General features: G+C 31.1%; 1 protein-coding gene across 15 annotated transcripts in view; it reads right to left on the reverse strand.

Annotated features, from left to right (window-relative positions):
- Positions 1 to 1,043: 1,043 nt before the first annotated feature.
- The window catches only part of LOC127711413 (transient receptor potential cation channel subfamily M member-like 2), a 550,384-nt gene continuing 523,993 nt past the window's right edge, over positions 1,044 to 27,434 (reverse strand). For 9 of the 15 annotated variants that reach the window (XM_052217443.1, XM_052217444.1, XM_052217445.1 and 6 more), the window contains exons 19-26: positions 24,773 to 24,904; positions 24,007 to 24,252; positions 22,669 to 22,843; positions 21,343 to 21,556; positions 20,338 to 20,513; positions 12,912 to 13,044; positions 10,412 to 10,583; positions 1,044 to 7,840 (exon numbers count right to left, since the gene is read on the reverse strand). In XM_052217443.1, coding sequence (XP_052073403.1) covers positions 7,277 to 7,840; positions 10,412 to 10,583; positions 12,912 to 13,044; positions 20,338 to 20,513; positions 21,343 to 21,556; positions 22,669 to 22,843; positions 24,007 to 24,252; positions 24,773 to 24,904 — 1,812 coding nt within the window. In that variant the 3' untranslated portion in view covers positions 1,044 to 7,276. The remainder of the gene's footprint in view (positions 7,841 to 10,411; positions 10,584 to 12,911; positions 13,045 to 20,337; positions 20,514 to 21,342; positions 21,557 to 22,668; positions 22,844 to 24,006; positions 24,253 to 24,772; positions 24,905 to 27,434) is intronic. The other 6 variants (XM_052217440.1, XM_052217437.1, XM_052217439.1 and 3 more) reach the window with 4 other exon arrangements.

The following is a 27,434-nucleotide window of genomic DNA, read 5'->3' on the forward strand; positions in this document are numbered from 1 at the left end:
AATTAATCTATTGCTGAAAGTAATTGAGAAATGGACCTTATCATGTTGACCAATGAACCATTACAACGATGTCAAGTTCAGACCCTGCAGGTCTGATGTGTATAGTCATTACATTGCTTTAAGTATCTGAAACCTCATCACAAAATTAATCTTGATCATTGAACCATTAAATTAGAATAAGTTTAGATGAACCCCTATTGAAGGAAATGTACACCTTGCAATGAATATATATAAACATGTACCAAATATGTCCTTTAACTCATAATTACTGAAAAAAATCATGTGATAAAAAGGTCATTCAACCAGGAAAAAGAGTTCAAGAAGAAAGACATATGAAAGAAAAAAAATTCAGACAAACTTTTCTGAAATATAAAGCTTTATACAAATGGCTAACATTGCCGCCAGATTAGCATCCTTATCTCAAATTCTGTGACATTCAGGCAAGCATGACAAAAACAATGACGAAAGTGGTACTGTGTTGAATTCACATGCAGATATGATTGAAGACTCATATTTCTTACTACATTTTATTAAAAAATGGACGGATCATGTGTTAAACAAATCTGAGCAATGTATGATTAATAAAATATATTCTAAAAATAATTTATACAAAAAGTTGATATGAACGTTAATAGAAGAATGTCAAAATAACAAGAAATAGCAACAAGATCTATCACAATAAAAATTGTGGAATGTCATTTATGAAAATGAATAAAAGTCATAAATAACGGTATAGTTGTGCGTATGTATAAAATGTAAAAAACAATCAATAAGTTGAGTAAAAAAAACCAACATATAATCAATGCAAAAAGACCTATAGTGTGTATTTGACTGATTGTACCAATTGCTAATCAAAAGAGATTTAGAGGTGATACACATTGATTGACATACGATTTTTTCAAAATTTGAGGATAACTGGAAAGAGTAACCATTTTTTACTGTACATGTATATTGGTACTATTCTTTTTTTTTGATGAAGTAAAACATTTCAAAATGTTGTACAGCTTGCTATTAAATGCATCTGTCTGAAATCCAAACCATATAACTGTGAATTCACAAATTATTGTGAGGTTTTTATTAATGCCAAAAATTCAGGTTTCACATTTATAATAAAAACTAGCATTCATTATATAAGGAGTGATTTTCCTTCACTATTTCATAATTTTTAATTTAAAAAAAATGGATTCACAAAAATACAAATGAATACATGCTGAAAAAGTGAAAAAAAATATGTCATATAGAAATAGGAGGGAATGTAGAATTAGTCATATTAAAATTGTATCACAGTGAATTTATCAGTATTATGAATATATTACTACTGAAAGGAATGTCATCATAAAAAAATAAACTGATAACCTACTGAGTCACTATTATAAAAATCATATAAAACAATAAATATAAATGTTTAAAAATATCATATTGAAAAAAATGCCTTTTCCATAAATTTGTTGTAGAAAATAGAATCAATACAAAACATGAAATGGCAATGAACACATGAAAGTATCACAAAGAATGGAAAGACAATAATCACATTTCTGGTTCAATGTTCATGTGTGAATATTTTTTTAATGTATCACTGTTGGCACAATCAGGTATATATACAAAATAGAATATATTCCTGAGATCAGCTAGCTTTAAAAAAATTTTATAAGGGATCTTTGTTCAATTGTCAAGATTGTTAACAGCTTCTACTATCAGTATAATAAATCTTCTGAATTTCCATAATGACCATTTTAGAATTAAAAAAAAAAAACTTTAACGATTTGAATTAGTTTTACATCTTGCCTCTTACCTGAAAAATGTAGGAGTGCATTTGCGAAATTTAGAAGTGGTACTACTCCTTTGAAAATTGAGCATGGAAGGTATGAAGGTCTTTTAGTTGAAAATAGAATTTGTTTTAACAACACTTTTAATGAATATCTTTTAATTGAAGATGAAAAACATGTATTAATGAATTTCCAGTGTATGAAGATTTGCGTTGTTTTTTGTTTTATCAAGAATCTCTATGTAATGTTAATTTTAAGCATTTGTCTGATGACGATAAATTTATAATTTTATTCACAGATGAAAATAAATACTTTTATTCTGATAAAAATCTGATATAACATTTTATTGAAAAGAAGATGTATTTTATATTGCTAATTTAAGTGTACATAACGTATATACATTCAAAATAGTCTCTCATAAATCTTTTAAGAGTGGCTCTTGTATGTTTTATGATTATGATTTATTAACTATATGTATGTATTATAAATGAAGTGGTGAGACTTAAATAAAATATTGTCTTGTCTTGTACATTACGATTTATGAACGACTCATTGCTAGTGATGCTTACAGTCTTGATACAAAACATTTAGAAAAAAAATAAAACTACTTCTAATGTTTTTTAACTCAAGATCATTGATAAATTAGAAAAATGCATTTAATGTGATTTAAACTTTAAAAATGGCGGAATCAAATAACCGGGTGTTGTGGTTAAAGACATAAGGGATCTTATTTTGTACAAATATATTTAATATGAAATTTTCTATCAAGCTCTAAGATAGGAATACTATCAATCCTATTTTTCTCTGTGACTGATCATGGATAACAAGAAATTGTGATACTGTGGATTTATTATTAGGTCTTTCCACTTGTCTGTGGAAAGACCTATTGATTTTGTTCTGATTATTAGGTCTTTCCACTTTTCTGTGGAAAGGCCTATTGATTTTGTTCTGATTATTATTATTATTTTTTTCTTCTTCCGCAACATTTTTTTCTTATGGTGCTTTGTGGTTTCGCAAGATGTCGCTTAGCCTTTTTGCATATGGTATCGAACAGTTATTGCGATTTTGAAACTGACCCTGTTTAGCCGAACACTTTTTATTGTTTATTTATCCCCCAAACACTGTTTGTCTTGTGTGCGCATCTCCTTCGCAACCGTTAAAGATTATGACAAAATTATTTTACCAATTTCCTCATTATATCCTTAGGATCTTAAAAATAATTTGACCGAAGCGGTCCGGAAACTCCATATGAGAGTTATTTCCCCTTCTGCATTTTAAATAAGTAACATGTAATTGTAACTAGTAAACCATAAGTGATATAGACCTAGGGTCTTTTGATTTGAGGTCTTTGGGCCCAAAAAAAGGAAAATATTGTCAAGGTCAAAGGTCAAGGTCATTTCTAAATTTGGATTTTGGCTTATTTTCACCTCTTTTCAAACAACATATAAGATATCGACAACATATTTTTACTTAATTGTTAGTTGCGACATGTCGTAACACATACATATTGGACTAAAGGTTACGCTAACATTAAATTAGAGTTTTCTCTCCTCTTGTATTTAAAAATATGCGTATGGTGATATAACTCATTAACCAAATATAATTAAGACCTAGGGTCTTTTGATTTGAGATCCTTGGTTAATGACCTTGAAATTGAGCTCAAGGGCATAGGTAAATTTGACGTTCTAGATTTTGACCTTTGCTTTTACCTCATATGTATTCATGATAAAGCCATGGGACTTTTGCATTAGGTTGCAAGCCATTTAACCTTGGAAAAGCCAACCGGAAGTGACCTTGTGTAAACCGGAAGTAGCTATTTTTTGGTCCTTATTTAATATAAATGTTTATAGAACCATATATTTTTGGAATCAGTGTCAAGTAAACATTAAATATTACCGGAAGTAACATTTCTCAAACCGGAAGTAAAAAAATATCTCCCTTATTAAAAAAAAAAATTGTATAGAAACCTTATACTTTTGAAATCATCGTACAATAAGCTATCATTTGACGCTGGAAATGACATTTTAAACCGAATTTTACTATTTTCATATCTATAGATCTTTACAGGTGGAAAGACCTTCAATTGTTCTCTGAACAATTTGTTTTAAATTATTTTTTTTTTCTTCTTCCGCCACATTTTTTTCTTACGGTGCTTTGTGGTTTCACAAGATGTCGCTTACATTTTATGCATATGATATTGAACAGTTATTGCAATTTTAAAACCTACCCTGTTTAGCCGAACACTTTTTATTATAAGAGTTATCTCCACAAACACTGTTTTTCTTGTGTGCGCATCTCCTTCTCAACCGTTTAAGATTACAACAAAATTATTTTACCAATTTGCTCGTTATATCCTCAGGATCTTAAGAATAATTTTGACCGAAGCGGTCCGGAGACTCCATATGAGAGTTATTTCCCGTTTTGTATTTTAAATAAGAAAAATGTTCTTAATTTTGATTTTGGCTTAATTTCACTTCTTTTCAGAAACAGTATAAGATATCGACAAAATTTTTTAACTGAATTGTTAGTTGTGACATGTCGTAACACATATATTTTGGTTGACAGGGTGCGTAGACTTTATATGGGAGTTTTAGCCCTCTTATATTTAGAATTATGCATATAGTAATTAATATAACTCATTAACCATATATAATAAAGACCTAGGGTATTTTCATTTGATGTCCTTCGTTTATGACCTTGAAATTGATGTCAAGGTCATAGATAAATTTGACGTTCTAGATTTTGACCTTTGCTTTAAATTCATATTTATACATTATAAAGCCATAGGACTTTCAGCATTAGGTTACAAGCCATATGACCTTGAAAGAATCAAACCGGAAGTGACCTTATATAAACTGGAAGTGGCTATTTTTTGTACTTATATCATATAAGAATGTATAGATTAATATATTTTTGAAAGCAGTGTCAAATTAACAATCAAATAATACCTGAAATGCCATTTTTCAGACCGGAAGTAACACATTATCTCCCTATTTTCAAATAAAACTGTATAGAAACCATATATTTTTGGAATCAGCAAACAATGGGCTATCATTTGACACTGGAACTGACATTTTAAACCGAATTTTATTATTTTCATATCCAAATATATCGTTAGGGGTGGAAAGACCTTCAATTGTTTTCTGAACAATTGGTTTTTAATTATACATGGAATACTTATTTTATGGATTTCATGGGTATTGGTTATTGTTATACATGGGGTACTTAGTTTCATGGATTTCCTGGGTATTGGTTATTATTATACATGGGGTACTTATTTTTATAGATTTCATGGGTTTTGGTCAACCATGAACTCACATGTTCAACAAAATACAAATTTTCTAAACACTTGTATGCAGAATTATATAAAACCATGAAACTACAATTTTTCCTGTATTAAATGAAAATAAATGAATCCATAGTGAAATTTCTCAACCTTTTTGCTGCATACCAGTAATAACCGGTGTATTTTTGAGTATTTGATATAAACAATGACAAACATATTGAAAACAAGCAAACCAGTCTCAATCAAATTATTTCATTATTTGTTTTACACAGGGCACTGGTATGCATAAAAAGGTAGATCTATTTTGAATATAAATATCGAACCAAAAGGTAAAATCGGAATATTCTCTTCTTATAGTTTCATAGCTAAAAAAGGGAACAATACATTCACACAGAAATTGAAAGATGTCAATTTACATAAAGTGTTATAACAAACAATATCTGTTATATGTTAGTAATCTGAAATATAAAATGATAAAAGATGGTCACGAGCTTAGTGTAAAAATTTAAAACAAAATTCCCCCAAAAGTAAACAACTTTCACATAATTTCTACCAACTAATTACTGTTTGCGGCATACAAAAATTTACAGGTGATTTTAATACACTATTTAAAACAAGTTGATTCTAATATCAAAATCAGCAATTTGAAGTTTAAGTTTAAGTTTAAAATATTAATTCTATCTAATGCAACTGACTTAACAGGGGGCAGATCCAGGATCTGAGGAAAGTGGGGTTTAAATGTCAAAAATGGTAAAAAAATATTGGGCAATTTTAAGAAAACGAATTATTTTGAAGGGATTCACCTAATAAGCCGCTCATCGGAATCAGCCACTGCTTCCAAATCTTTAAAGGGTGAAAAAAAGTGAAAAAAAAAAACATGATAGAAATACATTTGACAAAGATAAAACAATAAATGCATATTAATACAATGAAAGAGATACGTGATAATTGCAAATGAGACAACAATCTCAGAAGTCAACATATGGCATCCAACAATATAAATGTACTTAAATACTATTATAATTCTTTAGAATGAATGCAATTCATAACTTGTTCGACTCACCAGTGTACAAAATTATACCAAAAGTTTACATTAACTAGCCTAGGTTATATTGGTTTCTTGCACTACAATGTAATGCTTGTCCTGTCGTATACTGTAAGTGTTTCAATGAAACATGCAACTAACATATTTACTGATTATAAAATCCAAACAACTTTTTCCAGTAGATGATTTGAGGCAAAGTTTAGAAACTGAAAAATAAGTACCTTAGACCCAGACTTTTACATGAATAAAACAAATATGTGTCCGTAGTTCACCATGCCCCGCATGCACTATCCTATGTCAATGTTCAGATAAACATGAAATCGGCATACAATTTAAAAATTTAACATCATAATGAACATGTGAACTAAGTGACTTAAACTTCGTGGAAAACTACCATAACCAAAAACTTACCGGGTTGAACATAACAATAATATGCTGGGGGAAAAATACCCTAATTTGTATCAAACAACATGAAAAAATACATATTTTATCCATCTTACCAAATGATAATTTGAAATCCAAAACTATTCTGAAATAGCTATATTATATTACTATATGTGTGAGTTCTATATAAATTGTTACAAAATATGTTTAATATTCTCTAAAAATTGTGTATAAAATACTACATAATATACTAATCCTCATTTCATTCATCTATACATAACCTCAAATAAGGCCATTGAATGTAAATATTTCTTAGGCTACTGCCCATGTCTCTCAAAAAGGACCATTTAATATCCACATAATAGAGAGTCTGGATTAGGGAGTTTCTTCAATTCAAATTTTTTTTTTATTATTTTTCTCTTTTCTTAGTAAATTTGGCCCATTATACTCTATTCTTTATTTTGTGGGCCCTTTTTTCTGTAGTATTGGCCTATTATTTCTATGCTGTACACCCCATCAAGACCCTCATAACATATATCTTTTTTTAATAACTTGACAATAATTGATGTGTATGAAAACTGTTACAGCAACATCGCCCTTTTAGTATAGTTGCTCAAAAATAAAGAAAACTTAAAAAATACATTTTAACAATCAACATTAATCAAAATGAATAAATAAGTATTAAAACATTCCATTAATTATGAACCGCCTTGACCATTACAAAATGATTGAAACTGATTGAAACAACACTATGACCACACTAGGGCCACTAACACAAATAAAGATTTGGCACCATTAATTAGAGTCACTGTCATTTGTACGCGATCTTTTCTTTCTCAACTTTTGGCGTATTTTTGAGCCTCTGTATTTTAGATCTTCTTCAGAGAAAGAATCTTGTGGTCGACTTCTCCTCCTTCTTTTCTTTTTGACTCTATCAAAATTGTTCAAATCAGAATTATCATCAGAGTCATGTTGGATATTCATACGAAGCGATCTTGATGGTTTCTCATCATCACTATCAGAATCCATCGTCAAATGTTTTGTCGGTGATTTGCGTCTAGGAGCAATAGGTAATAAGGAAGGAGCCATAGCATATTCTTCATCTGATTGATTTTCTTCCCATAAATCAGCAACCTTTTTCTCTGCTTTTGGTTTTTGTATGTCTTTGTCTATGTTCAACAATTTGTCTTCATCATCTTTAGCCTTAAACAATTTGTCTTCGTCATCTTTAGCCTGCAACAATATTTCTTCATCATCTTTAGCCTTCAACAATATTTCTTCATCATCTTTAGCCTTCTTCTTCCTTTTCTTCTTTCTGTGTTTCATTTCTTTTTTGTCTTCCTCCTCTTTGTCTGTTGGCTAAATAACAAATATTGACAAGTTAATCTGGAGTTTCTACATTGAATCTATAAACCTTAAAACAAATAAAATTGAGAATGGATATGGGGAATGTGTCAAAGAGACAACAACCCGACCAAACAGCAGAAAACAGCCGACGGCCACTAATGGGCCTTCAACACAGCGAGAAAATCCCGCACCCGGAGGCGGGCTTCAGCCGGCCTTTAAACCAAATGTGTACTAGTTCAGTGAAAATGGACGTTACACTAAACTCCAAAACATATAAATGAACTAAAATTAAAAAACATACAAGACTAACAATGGCCAGAGGCTCCTGACTTGGGACAGGTGCAAAAATGCGGCGGGGTTAAACGTGTTTTGTGAGATCTCAACCCTCCCCCTATACCTCTAGCCAATGTAGAATGAAAAAAAAACACACAATAATACGCACAGTAAAACTCAGTTTAGACGAAGTCCAAGTCCGATGTCAGAAAAGGTAACTTAAGAAACTAAGCAAAATGACAATGATACCTACATTAACAAGGGACTACTAGCAGTTACTGACATGCCAGCTCCAGACCTCGATTAAACTGATTGAAAGATTATATCTTCATCATATGAAAATCAAGCACAATCCCTGCCGTTAGGGGTTTAGAATCATACCATCATAAAATATATTAAAAGAACATAACCCGTATCATGCCAACAACTGGTTTTAGAATAAATGTGTTTATTTCCGATGCAAAGACCCTATAAGTGAATCAATATTAATACCAAAATATGACATCTTTAATGAACTGACATCAGTATAATAATAATATACCTTCTGAATAAGTCTGTTTAAAGGTTTGGTTAGCTTTGGAGGTGAATGTCGACATATTTGTGCTTTGTATAAAAAAATAAATTGGATGTGAAATACCTGAACGTATAAGGCGTCTGCATGTTGATTCATATTTACGAATGATATCCTTGTACCGATGATAACATTTAGTAAATGTTTTGACTAGTTTGTGATATCGAAAACCCTGGTGTATAGTAATACAAAGATTTCTTTCGTTAAAATCAAATACGTTGTTACATACACAAGCGAATCGAACAAGTTGAGATATATAAACACCATAAGACGGCGACAAGGGCACACCACCATCTAGAAATGGATAATTAACAATAGGAAATGAAAAATCATCTCTTTTATCATAAATTTTGGTATTAACCTTCCCGTTAAAGATATAGATATCAAGATCCAGGAAAGGGCAGTGTTCATTGTTAGTATTAGCTTTATTTAAAGTAAGTTCAGCAGGATATATTTTTAGTGTACATACTGAAGTTGTCATTATTGAGAGCCAATATATCATCCAAATATCTAAAAGTGTTATTAAATTTTTGTATCAGATGTTGTTTCGATGGGTCTTTGCTAATTTTAGTCATAAATTGAAATTCATAATAATACAGAAACAGGTCCGCAAAAAGTGGTGCACAGTTAGTCCCCATTGGAATTCCGATAACTTGACGATATACAGAATCTCCATAGCGAACAAAAATATTATCTAGTAAAAATTCAAGGGCAGATATAGTATCAAAGCAGGTCCAATTGACATAGTTCTTTTGTTTGTTGTTACTAAAAATTGACCTAAAAGAGTTTGAACATATATATTTGCATTCTGACTTTTTAAATGCCCATTTGATTAGGTGTGTGAATTTTTTCTTAATAAGATTATGAGGCAAAGTGGTGTATAGAATAGAAAAATCAAAACTTTGAACAGATTCGAAATCACAAATAAAAGCATGCAATTTATCAAGTACTTCCAACGAATTTTTGACACTCCAAAAGTAATTAATTCCACTATTTTCAAATGCCTTATTCGAACAATTTATTATCAAGTTTACATTTTTTGGTGGGTTAAAATGATATCTTATATTTATTATACTACTACCGATAGCTTCAATAAACATATACGTCTTGTGTAAAAACACTTTTACATGAATAAGAATGAAATAATGCATAAAAAATATACAGATTTTTACTGTTATAAAGCCAAGAATTTTAATTGCATAAGGACACAAATAATTTGTTGTGGATGTTAATTTAATCTTCAGGAGTTGCATAAAAATAATATTGTCCATTTAAACCTTAAAGCTAAAGGTTTTTTCTTAACTTATTAAAAGTTTTTGATGAACATCAACATTGCCAATTTCTAGATCTTTCTTGTTCTGCATGAAATAATTGACCACTGGACGTTAAGCAAGCAACAATCGATCAATTTTACTTCATCCAAACCAATTTATAATGAGGATCTATCAAGTCTTATATAATAGAACAAAAACATTGATATGTTGAATACTTCTTTGAAAGTGAGTTATTTTAATTTGTTATGAAAGTTGGGTTACTTGTCTCCTAGCTTAAACCAACTCACCTCATTTTGGCTATTAATAGATGTTATTTTACAAAGATACCATCCCTTGAACATAACACTTTTTGTACTGTTAAGAAGTACTAGTATCTTAATATTTCTGGTGAAATAACATTAATATATGAAATGACATATTAACAGTGGTCTAACTTATCACAAAACTTATATTACAAATTATTACCACAGTCTCCTTTATAGATCCTTTTTTCGATATCTGTCTGTGAAGAGTAGCCTCCCCTGCTGTGTTTGGTCTGTATAAACTTTCAAATCTTGCCTTGGAAGATTCGCGGTCTACTGTTGCTGGATCATCATCTAAAAATTCCTCTTTTATCATCTTATACAACTCATCTATTCTGTAAAAAAAGACAATAAAATTTAATATCACATAGTTCTTACACAAAAGTCCCCTTTTCCTCAAATGTATTCACCGGATTAATACTTACATGAGCAGCACGACAGGTGCCACATCTTGAGCAAGATCTTCTTACCTTTCTAGAGCACATGAAATCCTCCTCGGTTTTTGTCTGGGTTCGTGAAGTCAGTGATCGGGAAGGTCAATCACCATGCGCCAATTGCGCTTTTCGACCAGAAATGGCGCATAGAGTGACAAATGTAAGCGCCCACGTGGCGCACGATATTTTTCACTTCATATCTAAACGTTTAGATATTGTAAAACGGATTCCCGATCGTGTTTTGTGTCGCCATGTGTGTGTACAAAACTGTGTCGTGTTCCCTCCAAATAGGAGCACCGCCACCTAAATATATGTTTGGGACGTCTCGGGCGTTTTCCTATGATAATGATAGCAACATGCGGTATAACTGATTACCCAAAAAACGTAATTAACCATCATCCATGATATAATTTTTTATAAACAACTATAAATTTGTGAAAGTTGTCTAGTAGAGACGAGAAATATTCTAAAATTATAATCTTTACAGTAAACTTGCTATTATTTCGATTGAAAAACCCAAAGGTCTTTTTATAATGTAGTATTTGTCTCCATAAAAGGCGCTTAACTGTCCTTGTCAATTTTTTGGTCTTTGGCTCGTTTGTACATTTTGTAAACATGCCTTCAGCGAATTGTTGTTGTGTCTTATCAATAAACGTTACTCTCTTCTGTTATTCTTGTCATCTTGATGAAATAATAATAATATAAGAAGTGCAGAGGAAATGCCTGAAACGTCCTTTAATACGGAACGTCTGGAATAAAGTATGACAGTCGACGAAGACCCAAAAACAAAACGTGAACATGAACAAGGCAACGGTACATGTATTAACATTGTACATAAAGGTTCTCGTAAATATTGCCCGGTTTGGAAGAAGTTATGGCCCTGGTAACTGTATGATGGTAGCATTGTACTGCAATTTTATTTTTTGCCAAAAATCATTTCAACTAACTTGGAATTAAATTGGTCTTCTCTAGTTTTCTTATTAAGATTCATTTCTTCTTTCTCCAATTGTGTGCCACAAAATCTAGGTCAGCTACTTTTAGTTTGCCATTGTCATAGTTCTAGTTACTCAGTTATTACTTTTATCTTTTATTATATGATTCTACTATGATTGTACTGTTTTGTATGGTTTGATAATTTATATAAATGTATATTCAAGTTTCATGTTTTCTCAAAAGAATCAATTGGCATAGATTTTTCAATAATTACTAGTACAAATTTTTAAAATCAGTCCATATCAGATGTCTATTATTGATCTCAGCATTTCCCCATTAATGATTTCTGTTCATTGAAGTAGTGTTCTAGTCATATTTTGCTCAGTTTTATAGTTTTTTATTATAAGTCATAAAAAGTATAATTTCTGAGTAATGTTACATTTCATGAACTCATACAATGTCATGCTTAGTCACATCAGAGACATACATTCTTTTGTATGTTGGTCATGTTGATGGTCACATACATCTCCAGGAACATAATTAACTTTATTTTATTTATTGAAATTGTAATTACAAAAGCACAGGAACAATATCCATGATGTCAATTAGAATCATACTGGTTAGTACCACTACCTCTTTGCTGAAATATACACTTTTTTTTATTCTTTGTTGTAAACGAATGGCCCACTCATTTTACAACATGGCTCATTAATTCTTAAAATGGCCCATTGATTTTATTTTTTGGGGGCCCTGGGCCCATAGAGAAAAATCCTTCCAGATCACTGAAGTCCTTAGTTTCTATATTGTGGTATGTGTACATTGTTTGTGTTTTTATTTTTGCCATGGTATTGTCAGTGTGTTTTTGAATTCTGAGTTTGACTATCCAGTTGGTATCTCTGGCCTCTTTTTTAATTTACATCAGTTAACCAGCTTCCAAACCAACCAAAAAGGTAAATAATTAATTCAAATTTCAACTTAAAATTATTTACTGGTTGTTTAGAATTAAAAATAACATAATTTAGTCTCAACATCCTACATCTCCTTCACATTTCTTACTGATTAAATCTACAGTCAACTCTTTCATTTATTACATTCTCTGTATGTGATTTTAAGCCAGTGGCTTAAAGCAACGTCATTTTGACTCTAGTTATGTTATTGACAATCAAACCACATCTCCTTATTTTCATAAAAAATAAACAACATTTCCGAAATTCAAAATCATCTAGTTGCATGGCAGACAGCAAAGTTTTATGTATAATATCAAACAAAACACAACAGGAAGTTTGGTCTACTTACCTTTTCTGCATACTAAGGTTACTTATTTCTGTAGAATTTTTAGCATCAGCTTTCTTTTTCCTCAAGTAGTTAGATAATTGTTCTTTCTCAAACAGCTGTAAATATTCTAAATGGCGAGAACCATATTGGCGACCTGAAAATAAAATGGGTAACAATTTAAACGCTGATATGACTGTCTTCGTAAGACCAGTATGAGTTTCTTTAATCACTTGGTGTTTGTTGTCTGTTTTCTGTTGCAAAATTATTCTCACATGAAAGAGGGACTAAAGATACCAGAGGGACAGTCAAACTCATAGATCGGAAACAAACTGACAACGCTATGGCCAAAAATAAAAAGACAAACAGACAAATAATAGTACAGATGACACAACATAGAAAACTAAAGACTAAGCAACACGAACCCCACCAAAAACTGGGGGTGATCTCAGGTGATCCGGAAAGGTAAGCAGATTCTGCTCAACATGTGGCACCCGTCGTGTTGCTTATGTTATTACAAATCCGGTATCTAGTCTTATTCGGTAGGTCACATTCGTGAAAAGGGAAGGGTATTGTAGTTACGACATAAGGAACATATCCGATATCATCTGTTAAACGGTTATTTCATAACGGTCAACCAACTTGTGATGGCGTCCGTAAAATTTACGAAGGGATGATTTCAACTTCACCATTTGGAACTCTTGGTTTAATAGCTTCCTTGTGAGCAACAATCCTCTATCAAGGAAATCATGATAGGAAATACAAGCCTGGGAGTATCGTATCAATTGGGAGATATAAACTCCGTATGCAGGCGCTGCTTGAATGTTGCTACATAGGAATGGAAAGTTCACAATTGGGAAGCTGAAATCATCTCTTTTGTCATAAGGTTTTGTTTTCAATCGACCCTCATTGTCAATTTCTAGATGTAAGTCAAGATATGAGGCAGACTTAACTGTATCTGTAGTATCCTTTATCTCTAGTTCGATGGGATAGATTCGTTCAACATAGTCACCAAATTTTGTATTATTTAGTGAGAGAACAGCATCTATATAGCGGAACGTAAAGTTAAAGGATATTGCTAACTTCTTATCTTTCTTCCTAAGAAGTTTTTGTATGAAGTCAGCCTCATAATAATAAAGAAACAAGTCGGCAAGAAGAGGGGCACAATTGGTTCCCATTAAACTTCCAGGTTAATTGCAATCAAAATTGTCGACCATTATACTTAGAGAAAACAGAATATAGATTGTGTTATATCTTTATAACTGTGATAGGCAAGACAACTCAGTCCAGGACAAAACAACGATCAGAATAGCAAGATCTATCTGCTACTCATGTTTGCTAAGATTCAAAGAGAAAATATGTAGTTTTATCATAAAAATGAACACTGTAAACGATAATAAATATGTCGATAAAAAATCTCCAGTTTTTCAGCCAGAACTTCAGCTGAAAATTTTCAAATCTCCAGTTGTGACCTGACAACTCTGTCACAATCTGATTGTCACAGAGTAATTTCACTTAAATGAAAAAGTAAACCAATTTTTGCCATCTTGGACATCAGAACTATAAATTCAAGAGAGAAAGGATAAAAGTCAAAATGTATGAGCAAGACAAGTAAGTCTACAAATACATTAAAAATAGCAAAAAAAAGCCAGACAAGCTCCTTAATGGGTTTATTTCCAAAAGAAGATGATTTTTACAATTTTGGGGAGTTTTTAGCTATTATCATGAAAACTGCAATAGATGATTTTAACCATTTTTCCTATTTTTTTAACCTAATATTTTGAAAAGTATAATAAAAATGTATACAGAAAAAAATAGCAGTAACACAACATCTTCAAATAAGTCTCTCTTGAAACAAAATTATTATTAAGAGAATATTATAGCCCATATATTCAACACCAACATTCATGTTGCGTAATAAGTATTGTATCAATTTTATGCAAAAATGCCTGGTGACCAATACTCTGTCAGGATTTGTAGTGCCTCTAATTAAAGACAAGCTGGGAAATATTACTGATATAAAGATGTATATATTGTTGAAGGCCGTACGGTGACCTATAGTTGTTAATTTCTGTGTCATTTGGTGTCTTGTGGGGAGTTGTCTCATTGGCAATCATACCACATCTTCTTTTTTATATGAAACAAAACTCTTTTTGAACCCAGAAAACAAAAATTACAACCTACTATCAAAGAATCACCATATAAATCATTTTGTTGATTTTTCCGATTAAGTATGCTTTCTTGAACATTCACCATAATCTCATGTTTCAATCTGAACTATGAAACATACTTTGATATTAGGGAATCAGTTATACCAAAGACCATTATTTTAGAAAAAAAACAGATATACTTAATCCAATATCACAGCAGACACCTGCTGTAAGTAGAAGTTGGACAAACCATATTAAAGACCTCCTGTTGATATTTTTTTAGGACCCTGATTAATTTCATACTGTAAATTTTGTTTGAATTTTGGAAATTATTCTGAATTAAGAAAAATATCTCCATTATGCAAAGCTCTGATTCCTTGCCTGACTTTGGCTATTATTTTTTTTTTCCTTTTTGGTTTATACGCTCTCCATAGTTTTAAAATGCTGTGGATTTTCAGATATTTTGGCCTCGAAATCACTGAAGAGACATTCATTGTAAAAATGCGCATCTGGTGAAGAAAACCTGATACCGTTTAACTTATTCAGAAATCATTGCATTCATTTATTATTGAAATTTCCAAATAGCAGACCAAAATATAAGAATAAATATTGCAATCACAGAAGTAGAAGTTGCATACAAATGTATATGTCAGATGTCAGAATGCGAGTTTTTACTATTGCAATACTCACCCAGTCGTATTACTCGCAATGATAAAAACCTATCAATAATTTCTGAATTCAAAGCATTTCTAATGTATTTGTATAAATGATTGTAATTGAGCAGACTTATGCTGCAAATGTTATCTCATAACACATTTAAGTTAAAGGTAATTAAATAAAACTCCTTATAGTATAATTAAAAAGTAAATTAACCAAAATACCGAACTTTGAGGAAAATTCAAAACGAAAATTTTTAAAATTATCAATTTCCCCCACCTTAGTAGCAATATACCAACTTCACCTGCATATGGGATATACATTTCCCAACTTATTCGGTATGCAAGAGCTTGCAGCTCCTACTCAGACTTTGTAAAACGTCACCAGTGTCTGAGCAGAAAGTTGATGAACCAGGGGTATGTAAAAGAACGTCTCGTCCTTTTTCTACAAAAATTCATCGGAAGGTACCAAAACCTTGTTGATAAACATTCCGTATCAACTTCACAAATAATACAAGATGGTCTTGAAGTATAGATTCTACGTACTGACGCTGTTTATCATCTTAACAACGTGTTAAAGTGTTCTTTTATTTGTCTTTATTAATATTACTTTTACCGTTTGATCTGTTTTTGGTGATATACATTTGACGTGGCTCTGTACTTATGCATCCCGTCATTGTGTTGTTTGTATTATTTTTCATTTTTACTTGTGTGCTTTGTCCGTGTGACTTTTTATGTTTCTTTGATACATATGACGTGTCTCTGTATTTTAAGCATCCCGCTATTGTGTTATTGTTCTATTATAATTTTTGCATACTTTGAACGACAAAATTATTTTATATCTCTACCTGTGTGACGTTTTCATTCTGACGTCAAACACGCGATTCTACGCCAGAGTTAACGTTAAAATTACGATTTGGTCCCAGAGCTTAAAATCCCTCGATCCTTTATTGGTTGATTTTGGCATACATAAATAAAATACAAAAATAAGTAAGCAATGAACGATGTTGTTAAATGTGATATATGCTTTTTTGAGCTTTTTTGAAATATTTGTTTGTTTTTGTTGTGATTAAGATTGAGAGACGGTGTTGACTGCTGTACCCTTATTTTGACATTTTTACCTAATATGTCTGTTTGTTTTAATCACGCATCGTTGTCAATATAATGGAATTTGATGCGACTGTCATACAAGTGAGAGGTTTAGCGCTATAAAACCAGGTTCAATCCACCATTTTCTACATAAGAAAATGCCTGTACCAAGTCAGGAATATGACAGTTGTTGTCCATTCGTTTGATGTGTTTGTGCTTTTGATTTTGCCATTTGATTAGGGACTTTCCGTTTTTAATTTTCCTTGGAGTTCAGTATTTTTGTGATTTAACCTTTTCCATAATCAAATGGCAAAATCAAAAGCTCAAACATAAAACGCATTGATAACAACTGTCATATCAAACGATCGGTAATATAACCGTCCTTTTTTCAGACTGTATATAATGCAGAATTGTGAAAAATTGTTTCATGAAAAATAAATATAATGTGAAAGCACTCGACATTGGCAAACTGTGTTAGTTGTATTCATTTCTATGGCAGTTACATATTTATGTTAATAAGCTTAAAGTATTGAAATAGTTCTAGTCTAGAATATTATAAACACTTTCAACAGACAGTGTAACAGTTTTATGCACACTGGTACCATACAATATCAGTCGTGAATCACAGTGTCTAGCATTGTTATCAAACGGTATAAAAGAGATGCAAAATATACCAAAGGGATATTCAAACTCATAAGTCGACATAACAACGACATGGCAAAAAATAGATAAAAAAAAAAATAACAGTATGCAAAACACAACATAGACAATTAAAGACTAAGCAACACGCACCCCTTCAAAAACCGTTGCTGATTTATCTCAGATGCTCCTGAGGGACAGCAGACAAACTCAATTAGTTATGTTTATCGTACAAATTATTGTCTTTTAATTTAGACATTACTTTTACGCTTGATAGTCCTAACTTCTTGATAAGTTCTACTGCAATATGGTGACTAGGCTGAAAAGTTCTATTTTAATAATACAAAGCAGTAATATAAGAATTAAAGAGTGATTGAACAAGGCAGAATGAAAAAGAATTAATATAAATGTTACTATGTCAAAATTAGTAATACAATAGTAAAAGCCACATGCATATGCAGTCTGTAATTACTCAATATACGATTACTCACAAAAATCTGTAAGAAAGGAATACAATAGAAAAGAAAACTTTCAATCTCAAGTATTTTGTTTTAGTAAAAGTATTTTAAGAAGGTTAAAAAAAAGGTTAGATGGAATGAAAGTCTCTAAAATTACAGAAAACACATTATATAGCGGTTTTCTAAGAAAAGCAAACCAGTTGAATATTTCATATTACAAACATAAATATACCATTTTCCCGTTTTAAATGTATGTTAAAATATATCTGCCAACTTACACTATTAATGGGAGTTGCCTTCCATGAGAGATGATGACATTCAAAGGAGTTAAAAAAGACATTCAAGAACATATAAACTCATTGAAACTCATGTTAATCTTCTTTTTTATAAGCATTGTGAAAAGTGAACACTGTGAAGGAGTTCAAAAATGCTTCATATTGTGTTAAGCAGCTGATTGAAAGTTCGAAACAGTACTTTTTAAGATGACTTCCATCACTGTGGGTTATAAGATTATGATATTGTTTATAAGTCCAGATCAAACTTATTCAGTCGGATCAACATATTTCATGTCACAAAGTCATGGCATGCAATTTTGATGATGGAAAATGAAATATGAATATGAAAATTAGGATTATGGACAAAGTAGCCAACACATGATATTATTTTTCATATTACCAGAAATAAGCTTACCCTCTGAAAATTGAAAACGCATAGTAAGACTTATCCAAGCTTTTGACCAATAAAAATATAGCAACAATATACAATTTATAATTGAGTAAATGCACAATATTGATAATGATTTATTTTTCATTTCCTCGTGTGTTTTAATTTTCAATTTAATCCATGAGTTGCAGTTATTTATATATATACCATAGCCAAATTTTGAACTAAGTTGACTAATGCATTTTATAGATATAAGAAGATGTGGTATGAGTGCCAATGAGACAACTCTCTATCCAAGTCACAATTTAAAAAAAGTAAACCATTATAGGTCAAAGTACGGTCTTCAACACGGAGCCTTGGCTCACACCGAACAGTAAGCTATAAAGGGCCCCAAAAATTACTAGTGTAAAACCATTCAAACGGGAAAACCAACGGCCTAATCTATATAGAAAACGAGAAACGAAAAAACACGTTAGAACCACATCAACAAACGACAACTACTGAACATCAGATTCCTGACTTAGGATTTTATACTTAGTTTTATTTTTAAATTGGAAGGTTTGAAACCACATGATATTTTTTCGAGTTAATGGGATGGAAGACAAATAAATATCTGTTACAAATGAAAATGAAAGTATGTTGTTTGCTACTGTTTGAGTGTTAGTTATATGCTTTGTATATTTTGACAAAAGCTTGTGTTTAAAATGTTCGTAGCTTCTCTAATATTAAGCTTTATTGATCATATTGAAAAAAAAATGGCTTTCTTTGGCTCCTAAAGTTATGACTATAAGCTCGTAGAAGACTAATATCAGTATACTAAGTTTTATTGATTATTTCACATACTCATTCATCATGGTTTAGAACAATATTTGTTTTTAACTAATTGGACTTTTAAACCAAATGTTTTTTTAATGTTTTTAATGTTTGTGTAAACAATATCTCATTGTGAAAAAAGCACTCATTTAACAAATATGACAGTTTAAGAATATATTGGGGTTTAAGATTTAATGTTTTCTTATTGTGTTTTTTGAGTTCACATCATAAAGTGCAGAAATAAAGGAAAGGTACCCATACTCTTGGACGTTCTATGATTTCCTACTTATTTTCTTTAATACAGTGTATATAAATTCAAATGTTAATGGAAGAACAAACATGTAATACGCTCAATTATTTTTTTCATTGACATATCAGAAAACTGCTACATTGCAATTATTCACATCTATTCAGTATTGTTCCATTTTCTTTACAGATACACCCGATGCTATTCCAGGCACCAGATTTATGGGAGAGTTGGACAACACTTATTTTATACCAACCATCTATAATTTTTATTTTCATTTGTAACAGAATTGTAAATGATTCAATTATTTTAACCCAAAGAAAAATAAAAGAATAATGTGTCTGAGGATACGAATGCCCCCGCTCAAGCTTTGCAATTTTCCGAGTTAGAAAGAGGCATAACAAATAAGTGATTCAATGCACAAATACGAACTCTGTCTGCGGTTTTTAATTCTCAGCGTTGTGTGTGAGTTTTTTCAATATTTAAACATCTAAAACGTAAGTAAGAATGCCGAAACGAAAATGGGACAGGCGGAAGATGATCATGGGTAACACTTTATTCCCTCGTTGACTACTGCAGGGGAATATAGTATCATGTAGTTTCTAACATTTCAATATGTATTTACCTGAATTAGCTATCAGGTGAATTAAAGAACAGAATAAGAATTGAGTGTGTGATTTAAATAATTTATTTTGCGGTAACTGCGGTCTATTATTAACTGTACAGTATAAATACCTTTAGCTTTCCTGCAGCAGGTATGTCTGAAGACCCATTTGAAGATCAGATAGATATGTATAAAAATACTGAGTGGTGGTACTAGGGCAGCCTTTGTATCAAATTCCATCACCAGCAAATACATCTGATACTTCCAAATTCTGTTAGAATTAACCTCCACTTCTTGGAATACATTGCTGAAAGGTAGTAAAGTGTAAATCGTAAAACACGATCTTCTGGTACTTCTAAATTCTATAAGAATGAATATTGTTGAAACCTTTTTTTTTCGATCATGGGTGCCAATTTTTGCGGATTGACGACACATTGTATTTTCATGAATATTTAATTTTGTGGTTTAACCGAAGTCTGCCTACATGCCAATAGCATATCTGTACTTCGTTGAACATAAAATTGCTGGTTCATGGCTTTAGCAATGAAATCCACAAAAAATTGATATCTCATTATTAATAAAGAATCCACAGTTTAACTGAAATGTAAATTGTATGAAAATGTAAGACTCTATCATGCCTATCCGACACACATAAAATACTATCATGTGTATTACGTCCAGGCTGTGTAAGAATTAAATTATTCTTCATGGAAAACAGAACTGAACAGCTCTAAGAACAATAATAAATGTGTTTCCATCTCCTGGAATACATTACCGAAATGTAAACTACCACATTAAAGGGACTGGATCACTCATGGGGGACATGATGATTTAAACTATATAAGAAACCACGTTGTAGAAATATGCTCCAGACCATGATTATGTGGACCATTTTTTATCATTCGTCAGCCCAGGTTAGCTTATAAAAAGAGAAGGGTGTCAAAATACAAGGAAAATCGCATTAGAACACAGATATAAGAGTGTTGTGCCCTAATTAAACAGTCCTAGCTGTTAAAGAATTGAACCAGTAATTCTAATCATATCACGTCTTTTTTACATATTAAGAATGCCTGTGTACAATCAAATAGTAAAGATGTGAATGAAATTTTCCTACAGATAACTAAATAGAGTTTTACCTGAAAATGGCTATCAGCAAGTTAAGCAATAGTACATTTCCAATCATTAAATAGGCTGCTAAGAATACAGGAACCAGCCAGTGAGGTTTTCTACAGTACGTATGATCAGGAACACCATCAGTGATATTAATCGGATTAGTAACATTATCCCAATCAGCCATACCAGTCGAATTAGTCATATTATAAATTACTTGTATCATACAATCTTCGTCTTCTATAAATAAAACATAACCAATTATTTGTACAACTTTTAAAAAACACATTTTCTTTGTCTTCATTACCGGTGAGTTTACTGCCTGGTGATGAGGTCTGTATATGATATTTCCAGGCAAAGTCTTTTTGGTTTGTGTCATGATGTGCCTTTAATTTTGACATTCTGTCAAGAAGAGCTTGCTGTTTCTACTCAACGATATAAACAAAGGTTTGAATTAACAGATAAGTCTTACACTTAAGGATTGTCGACTGTACAATATTTTCTGGAAAAAAATGTTATTAAAATCACAGCAGTCTGGGGTGCAGCACTTTTCAACAACCAGTATCATATACATGTAGCATGAATGAACTTTCTTGATATCAACTTTCAAATAGCGTTTACGTGCAATTTTGATAGGTTAAATTTTACATTTTGTGATAAGTTCTGACCTTTACTTATAACAGAGGGTATCATGAAATTTTCATACAAAAGACTGGAGGCACTCTGGTTTAACTTACTTTGTTTTAGTATCTTATGAAGTTCTGTACTACTGAAACTTAACATTGACTAATGACCAATGAATATGAGGCGAAAGACAGCTGATATCTGCCACACAGAAATGTACACGTTACAATCATTCCATCAAACATATCTAGTTGACCTGCTGCTTACAGTATTTTAAAAACAGACCTAATTATATAACTGTAATCGTAATCACTGATCCATGAAATGAGGTTGAAGTCAGTTGTACGCTGTCTGATGGACATGTAGAAGAAATCCATTTACCAAATATAGTTACCCTTTTACTCATATTAAATAAGAAATCCACATTTAAAGCAAAACCTATCTTTTTCAAGCAATTGCTGAACCATGAAAATGATTTCAAGGACGTTGACCATATTACAAATAGAAACTTCGAAACAAAAGGCATCTATATACAAAGCATGTCTCCTTCTTTCTAAAATATAAAGCTTAATACAAATTATTTACAACGCCGCTGCCAGATTGCTGTTCATTATGTCCCGCATTTTGCAGCCAGAACAATAAAACAAAAGAACATATTGAAAGAGAGAGCTCCAATATATGTTCTGATAATATGTATATCTACAGTATGATCATACACAATAAACTACCTTCTATTTCGTCTAAGAACAGCTCTCCGTAAAACTGCCAGTATGGGAAGTATATAACATCTGTAAGGATCTTCCAATCAGATTGTCTCTGACGATACATTAATCCTTGACTCACTACTCCATAAGCTACCAAGAATATAGTCAACACTAAGATAAACATCACTAATTCTAAAATCTGAAAAATAATAAAAAAAGAAAGAACCACTTCAATTTTTCTATTACTTGAAAATATAACTTTATAACGACAAATCCTAAAGTACTAAATTAAAAACTATAAACTGATTTTTAATTAAAAAAATGCACTCACTTATATTTCAAGCCTCTATACTGATCATGGTTAAAATCTATGTTGAAAGTCTTTAAGATGAAGACCTTACTGGTATCACAAAACAAAAACCAACTCAGGTTAGATGAAGTCCGTCAGACAGACATGTTCCTAACAATCCTTTTATACATAAACTCCGTCACTTAAACATAATGTTGACATTATACACCTTCCCATCATGTTATAATATTATCTCATACATATGAGCTATTGCTTATAGTATCTGCAAAACTAACATAATCATCAAACACTTATCAGATCAGTGAAGCATGAAAATGTTCACATAAAATCATTCTATATACCCAATATAGTTGACCTTTTGCTAATTGCTTCTTTAAATGGACAAAAACTGACCAATGGACCAATGAACCATGAACATGAACAGGCATCTGATAAATGGACACATCACTTAACATGCTAAAACTGAATTATTGTACCACCTGAAACAATTAGCTATATTTACAAATAATTTATGCAGCGGTCACTGGTAAATAAGCATGCCTATATCTTGCATTCGGTGCCATTTGTCTCGGAAAAAACCAAAGATACATATTTAAAACTATTTATATTTACTATTAATTTTAACTGCAACTTATTTATAGCTAAGTAAATCAAAGCATGCTTGAATGTACTTTGAATTCATTATTATTTCCTGTGATACCAATTATCGTCGATGTCATGGGCATCGGTGAACCAACACAAATTTAGTTGTCAACAGTACATATTTTCCAAAGCCTGGTATGCAGTTATTTGTTAACAACACAGGATCAGATACATGTATCCACAAACATACCATTTTTCCTTTATCCAGAAAAAAATGGAACCCATGAAAACAAATGAATCATATTATTTCTATTTCTTTATTTTTTTCGCATATTTAATTGGTTTATTAGTCAACACAGTCGGCAGATGTTTCAGTCACAGCATGATTGGATAAACTATTTTTGTTGTTTTGTGAGTCACAAGAAGTTTGAATGAATTTGTTTTCAGTTTAGATTGGCCTATCAACATACCATTTTTTTAATCATCACCATTTTAGGTCCTAATCTACTGTTTACAGTATAAACTTCCAATACTCTTATGTAAAATACAACAGCATTGACACAAAATATGGACTTTGCCTCGTCGGCTTTAGTTCCTTCTAAATGCATTATAAATGCTATTATGGCTATAAAACAGTTTCCAATGTCTAGAAACTTGAGCAGTCCAAACCAGTCTCTGATGGTACCCTTTAGTGTAGGGGATGGAAATGCCAGACACTGAAACAAACAAAAATCATTTAATTAATATTATGTATAAAATATTAACTAGTTTTATCGGGTAACATGGTACCTGCCATTCTTTCATGGAAAACCTATAATTATATAATCATCTGAACTCAATTCTAAACTAATTCAAAAATTAAATGCTATATGAATGTGTAGCCAATAGAAATATATAGTTCAATATTACCAAATATCATATCCTTTAAATGTGCATTTCTGAAGAAGATGTGCTTTTAATAGTGGAAATGCATTGTTTCATCTTTTATAATTTATCACAAACAAACGTTTATAATTTGTTTTCTCCCTTATGCTTTGAATTGTGGTTTGCAAGGAGGAACGATGCCTGATCTGAAATATTTGTCAACAAAAAAAGTATTCCTTCAATTCAGTTGACACAAACTTACCATTTCTTTGTGTTCTTTAGTATTACTCAGTCAACTTTGCAATTACTTGAGTTCTTATTTGACATAACTGAAATCTATTAAAAAAAACAGTTTTATGTAGGGTGACTTACTGTGTATACATTGTCTATAATAAATGTAGATATCCAAACAATACACACAACCTCTATGGGTGTAACATGAGCTGTCCGAAACTCCACTAATACAAAATATGTAAATAGCATCAGAAACATCAAATACATCAACTGAAAAACAAATACAAAATATGTAAATAGAATCAGAAACATCAAATACATCAACTGAAAAACAAATACAAAATATGTAAATAGCATCAGAAACATCAAATACATCAACTGAAAAACAAATACAAAATATGTAAATAGAATCAGAAACATCAAATACATCAACTGAAAAAACAAATACAAAATATGTATATAACAACTCAAACATCAAAACATTACCTGAAAAATAAAATGCAAAATATGTAAAAATAATCAGAAACATCAAATACATATCTAAAACTGAAAAAGCAATATAAACCACTGTGTTTGTTCTTGTATAATAGACAGATTTTTATCCAAAATATATAACTTATAGGGGGTGCGTATTATACACAACTGAAGACTTTTTTGGTTTTTTTTTTCTCATTTTATTTTATTCAAGACGTTTCATTTTTTACATCAACTGCTAAACAATTACAAAATATGTAAATAGAAACATAAACATCAACTAAAAAAGTTTATACAAAATATGTAAATAGAATCAGAAACATTTAAAAACGCATCAACTGAAAAACATATGCAAAATATTCAAACAACACCAGAAACAGAAAAATACATCAACTGAAATAGAAATACAAAAAATGTAGATAGAATCCGACACATCAAATACATGAACTGAAATACATATGCAAAATAGATTAAAAACATTAAAAACATCAACAACCTCTATGAATACCACATGAAAAGCATTCAAAGCAAACAAGAAATCCCACAAGCTACAACTGAAATACCAATTTAAAATATTTCAAATTTAAATAAAACAGTAACATTTTATCTAAAAATAAATCGTTTGCACTTAATATGGCCAAGAGTAATTGTTTGAAGGCATGCAAGTATGTTTACCAACTACTAGTATACATAGACATATTGTTTTCCTTATGTTTTCAAATAGTTATAATACAGTTATAATTGAACATATTCACATAGAATATCATGGATATGAATTTATATCAACTTTGAAAATTGAAAGAATTGGGAATAATATTTAATACCTATACACCATCGATTGTTGAAATCCTTGCATAAAAAGATGTTCCTTAAATTTTACATTAAGTTTAACGAAAATCAACCAACATTTTTTACACGTCTGGCAAAACCTTTTTTGAACCTATATATTAAGTATTTATCATAGTTCTGTTTGAATAATATAACTAGAGGGTCTAAAGAGCACGTGTGGCTTAACTTGGTCTATGGGCATATTCATTATATGACTATCACAAACATTGTAGATGAGAACGGAATTCATGACAAAAATCTATTTTGTTGATCATGTATTGCTGATCATTTAGTGTGTTTAGTTTCTTTCTATCTACTTTCGTTTTTTGCTAAAAACCAAAAGAAAGTTAAAAAAATCCTCAGATAAGGGCAATCGCTCCTATAAAGTGTTACAGTCTTCTAACTATATTGACAACATTTGACTTGTTAGTATATTTGACTTGCTGCTCCTGTTTGTGAATGAAAGTGTCTCTTCATTTATTATAATTTGTCATATAAGGCAAAACGCCAAAAAATGGTGAAAATCGTCATCAAATGGCACTGACTCAAAAAAAGAGTCGTCGGACAATTTCTCCACTGTTGTCTTACTTGTAGATCATGCCTTGCTGATTGTTTTTACTTCTTTAAGTTTCTATCTACAAATTATAATTTTTGAGATAAAAGGCTAAAACGTAAAAAAATTGATAAAAATGTCATTAACTCTAAAAAGGTGTCGACTAGCAATTTCGACCATGCAGACTTATTTGTAGATCATGGCTGATTTTTTTTTTTTTTTTTTGCCTTTAAAGATTCTCTCTATCTACTATAGTTGACAAAATATAAGGCAAAAGAGAAAAAAAAAAAAGAAAAAAATGTCATTTTAGGGCAATTACTCCTGTATAAGTCGTTTGACAGTTTTGACGTATATAGACAACCTGTAAAGTTCAACTTTCTGAACATTTGTGCTTAGATCAGATTTTCTCTATTTATAACGGTGTTCGAAATAATAGAAAAAAAACTTGCACTTAACCCTATGTTCTATTTTTAGCTATGTCGGCCATCTCGGTTGGCAAGCAGTGTCATCGGACACATTTTTGAAACTAAATACTCCAATGATGATAATGGCTAAGTTTGGTTAGATTTTTGTAAAAGTCAACAGAGGACATCATACGAAAACGACGACGGACGACGACAGACAGACAACGGACGCCAAATGATGAAAAAATCTCACCTAGCTCTTTGGGTCTGGTGATCTAAAAATGAAAAAAAATAAGATGGTATTGTATGATTGCTGATGAGACAACTTTCATTAGTGTACTGGAAACCAAATGACATTTAGGTTAACAACTTGAGGTAACCATGCATACAGCCTTCATCAAAGAGTAAAGCGCATGTCGCATACAAATGCAAAACGATTCAAACGAGAACGCTAACGTCATGATTTATATACAAAACAATGATTGAAAAACAAGAATGATATACAGCAAAAAAAAGACAACAACTGAATTACAGACTACTG

The sequence above is a fragment of the Mytilus californianus genome, unplaced genomic scaffold (genome assembly GCF_021869535.1).
Source record: "Mytilus californianus isolate M0D057914Y unplaced genomic scaffold, xbMytCali1.0.p SCAF_8, whole genome shotgun sequence".
Taxonomy (NCBI): Eukaryota; Metazoa; Mollusca; class Bivalvia; order Mytilida; family Mytilidae; genus Mytilus; species Mytilus californianus.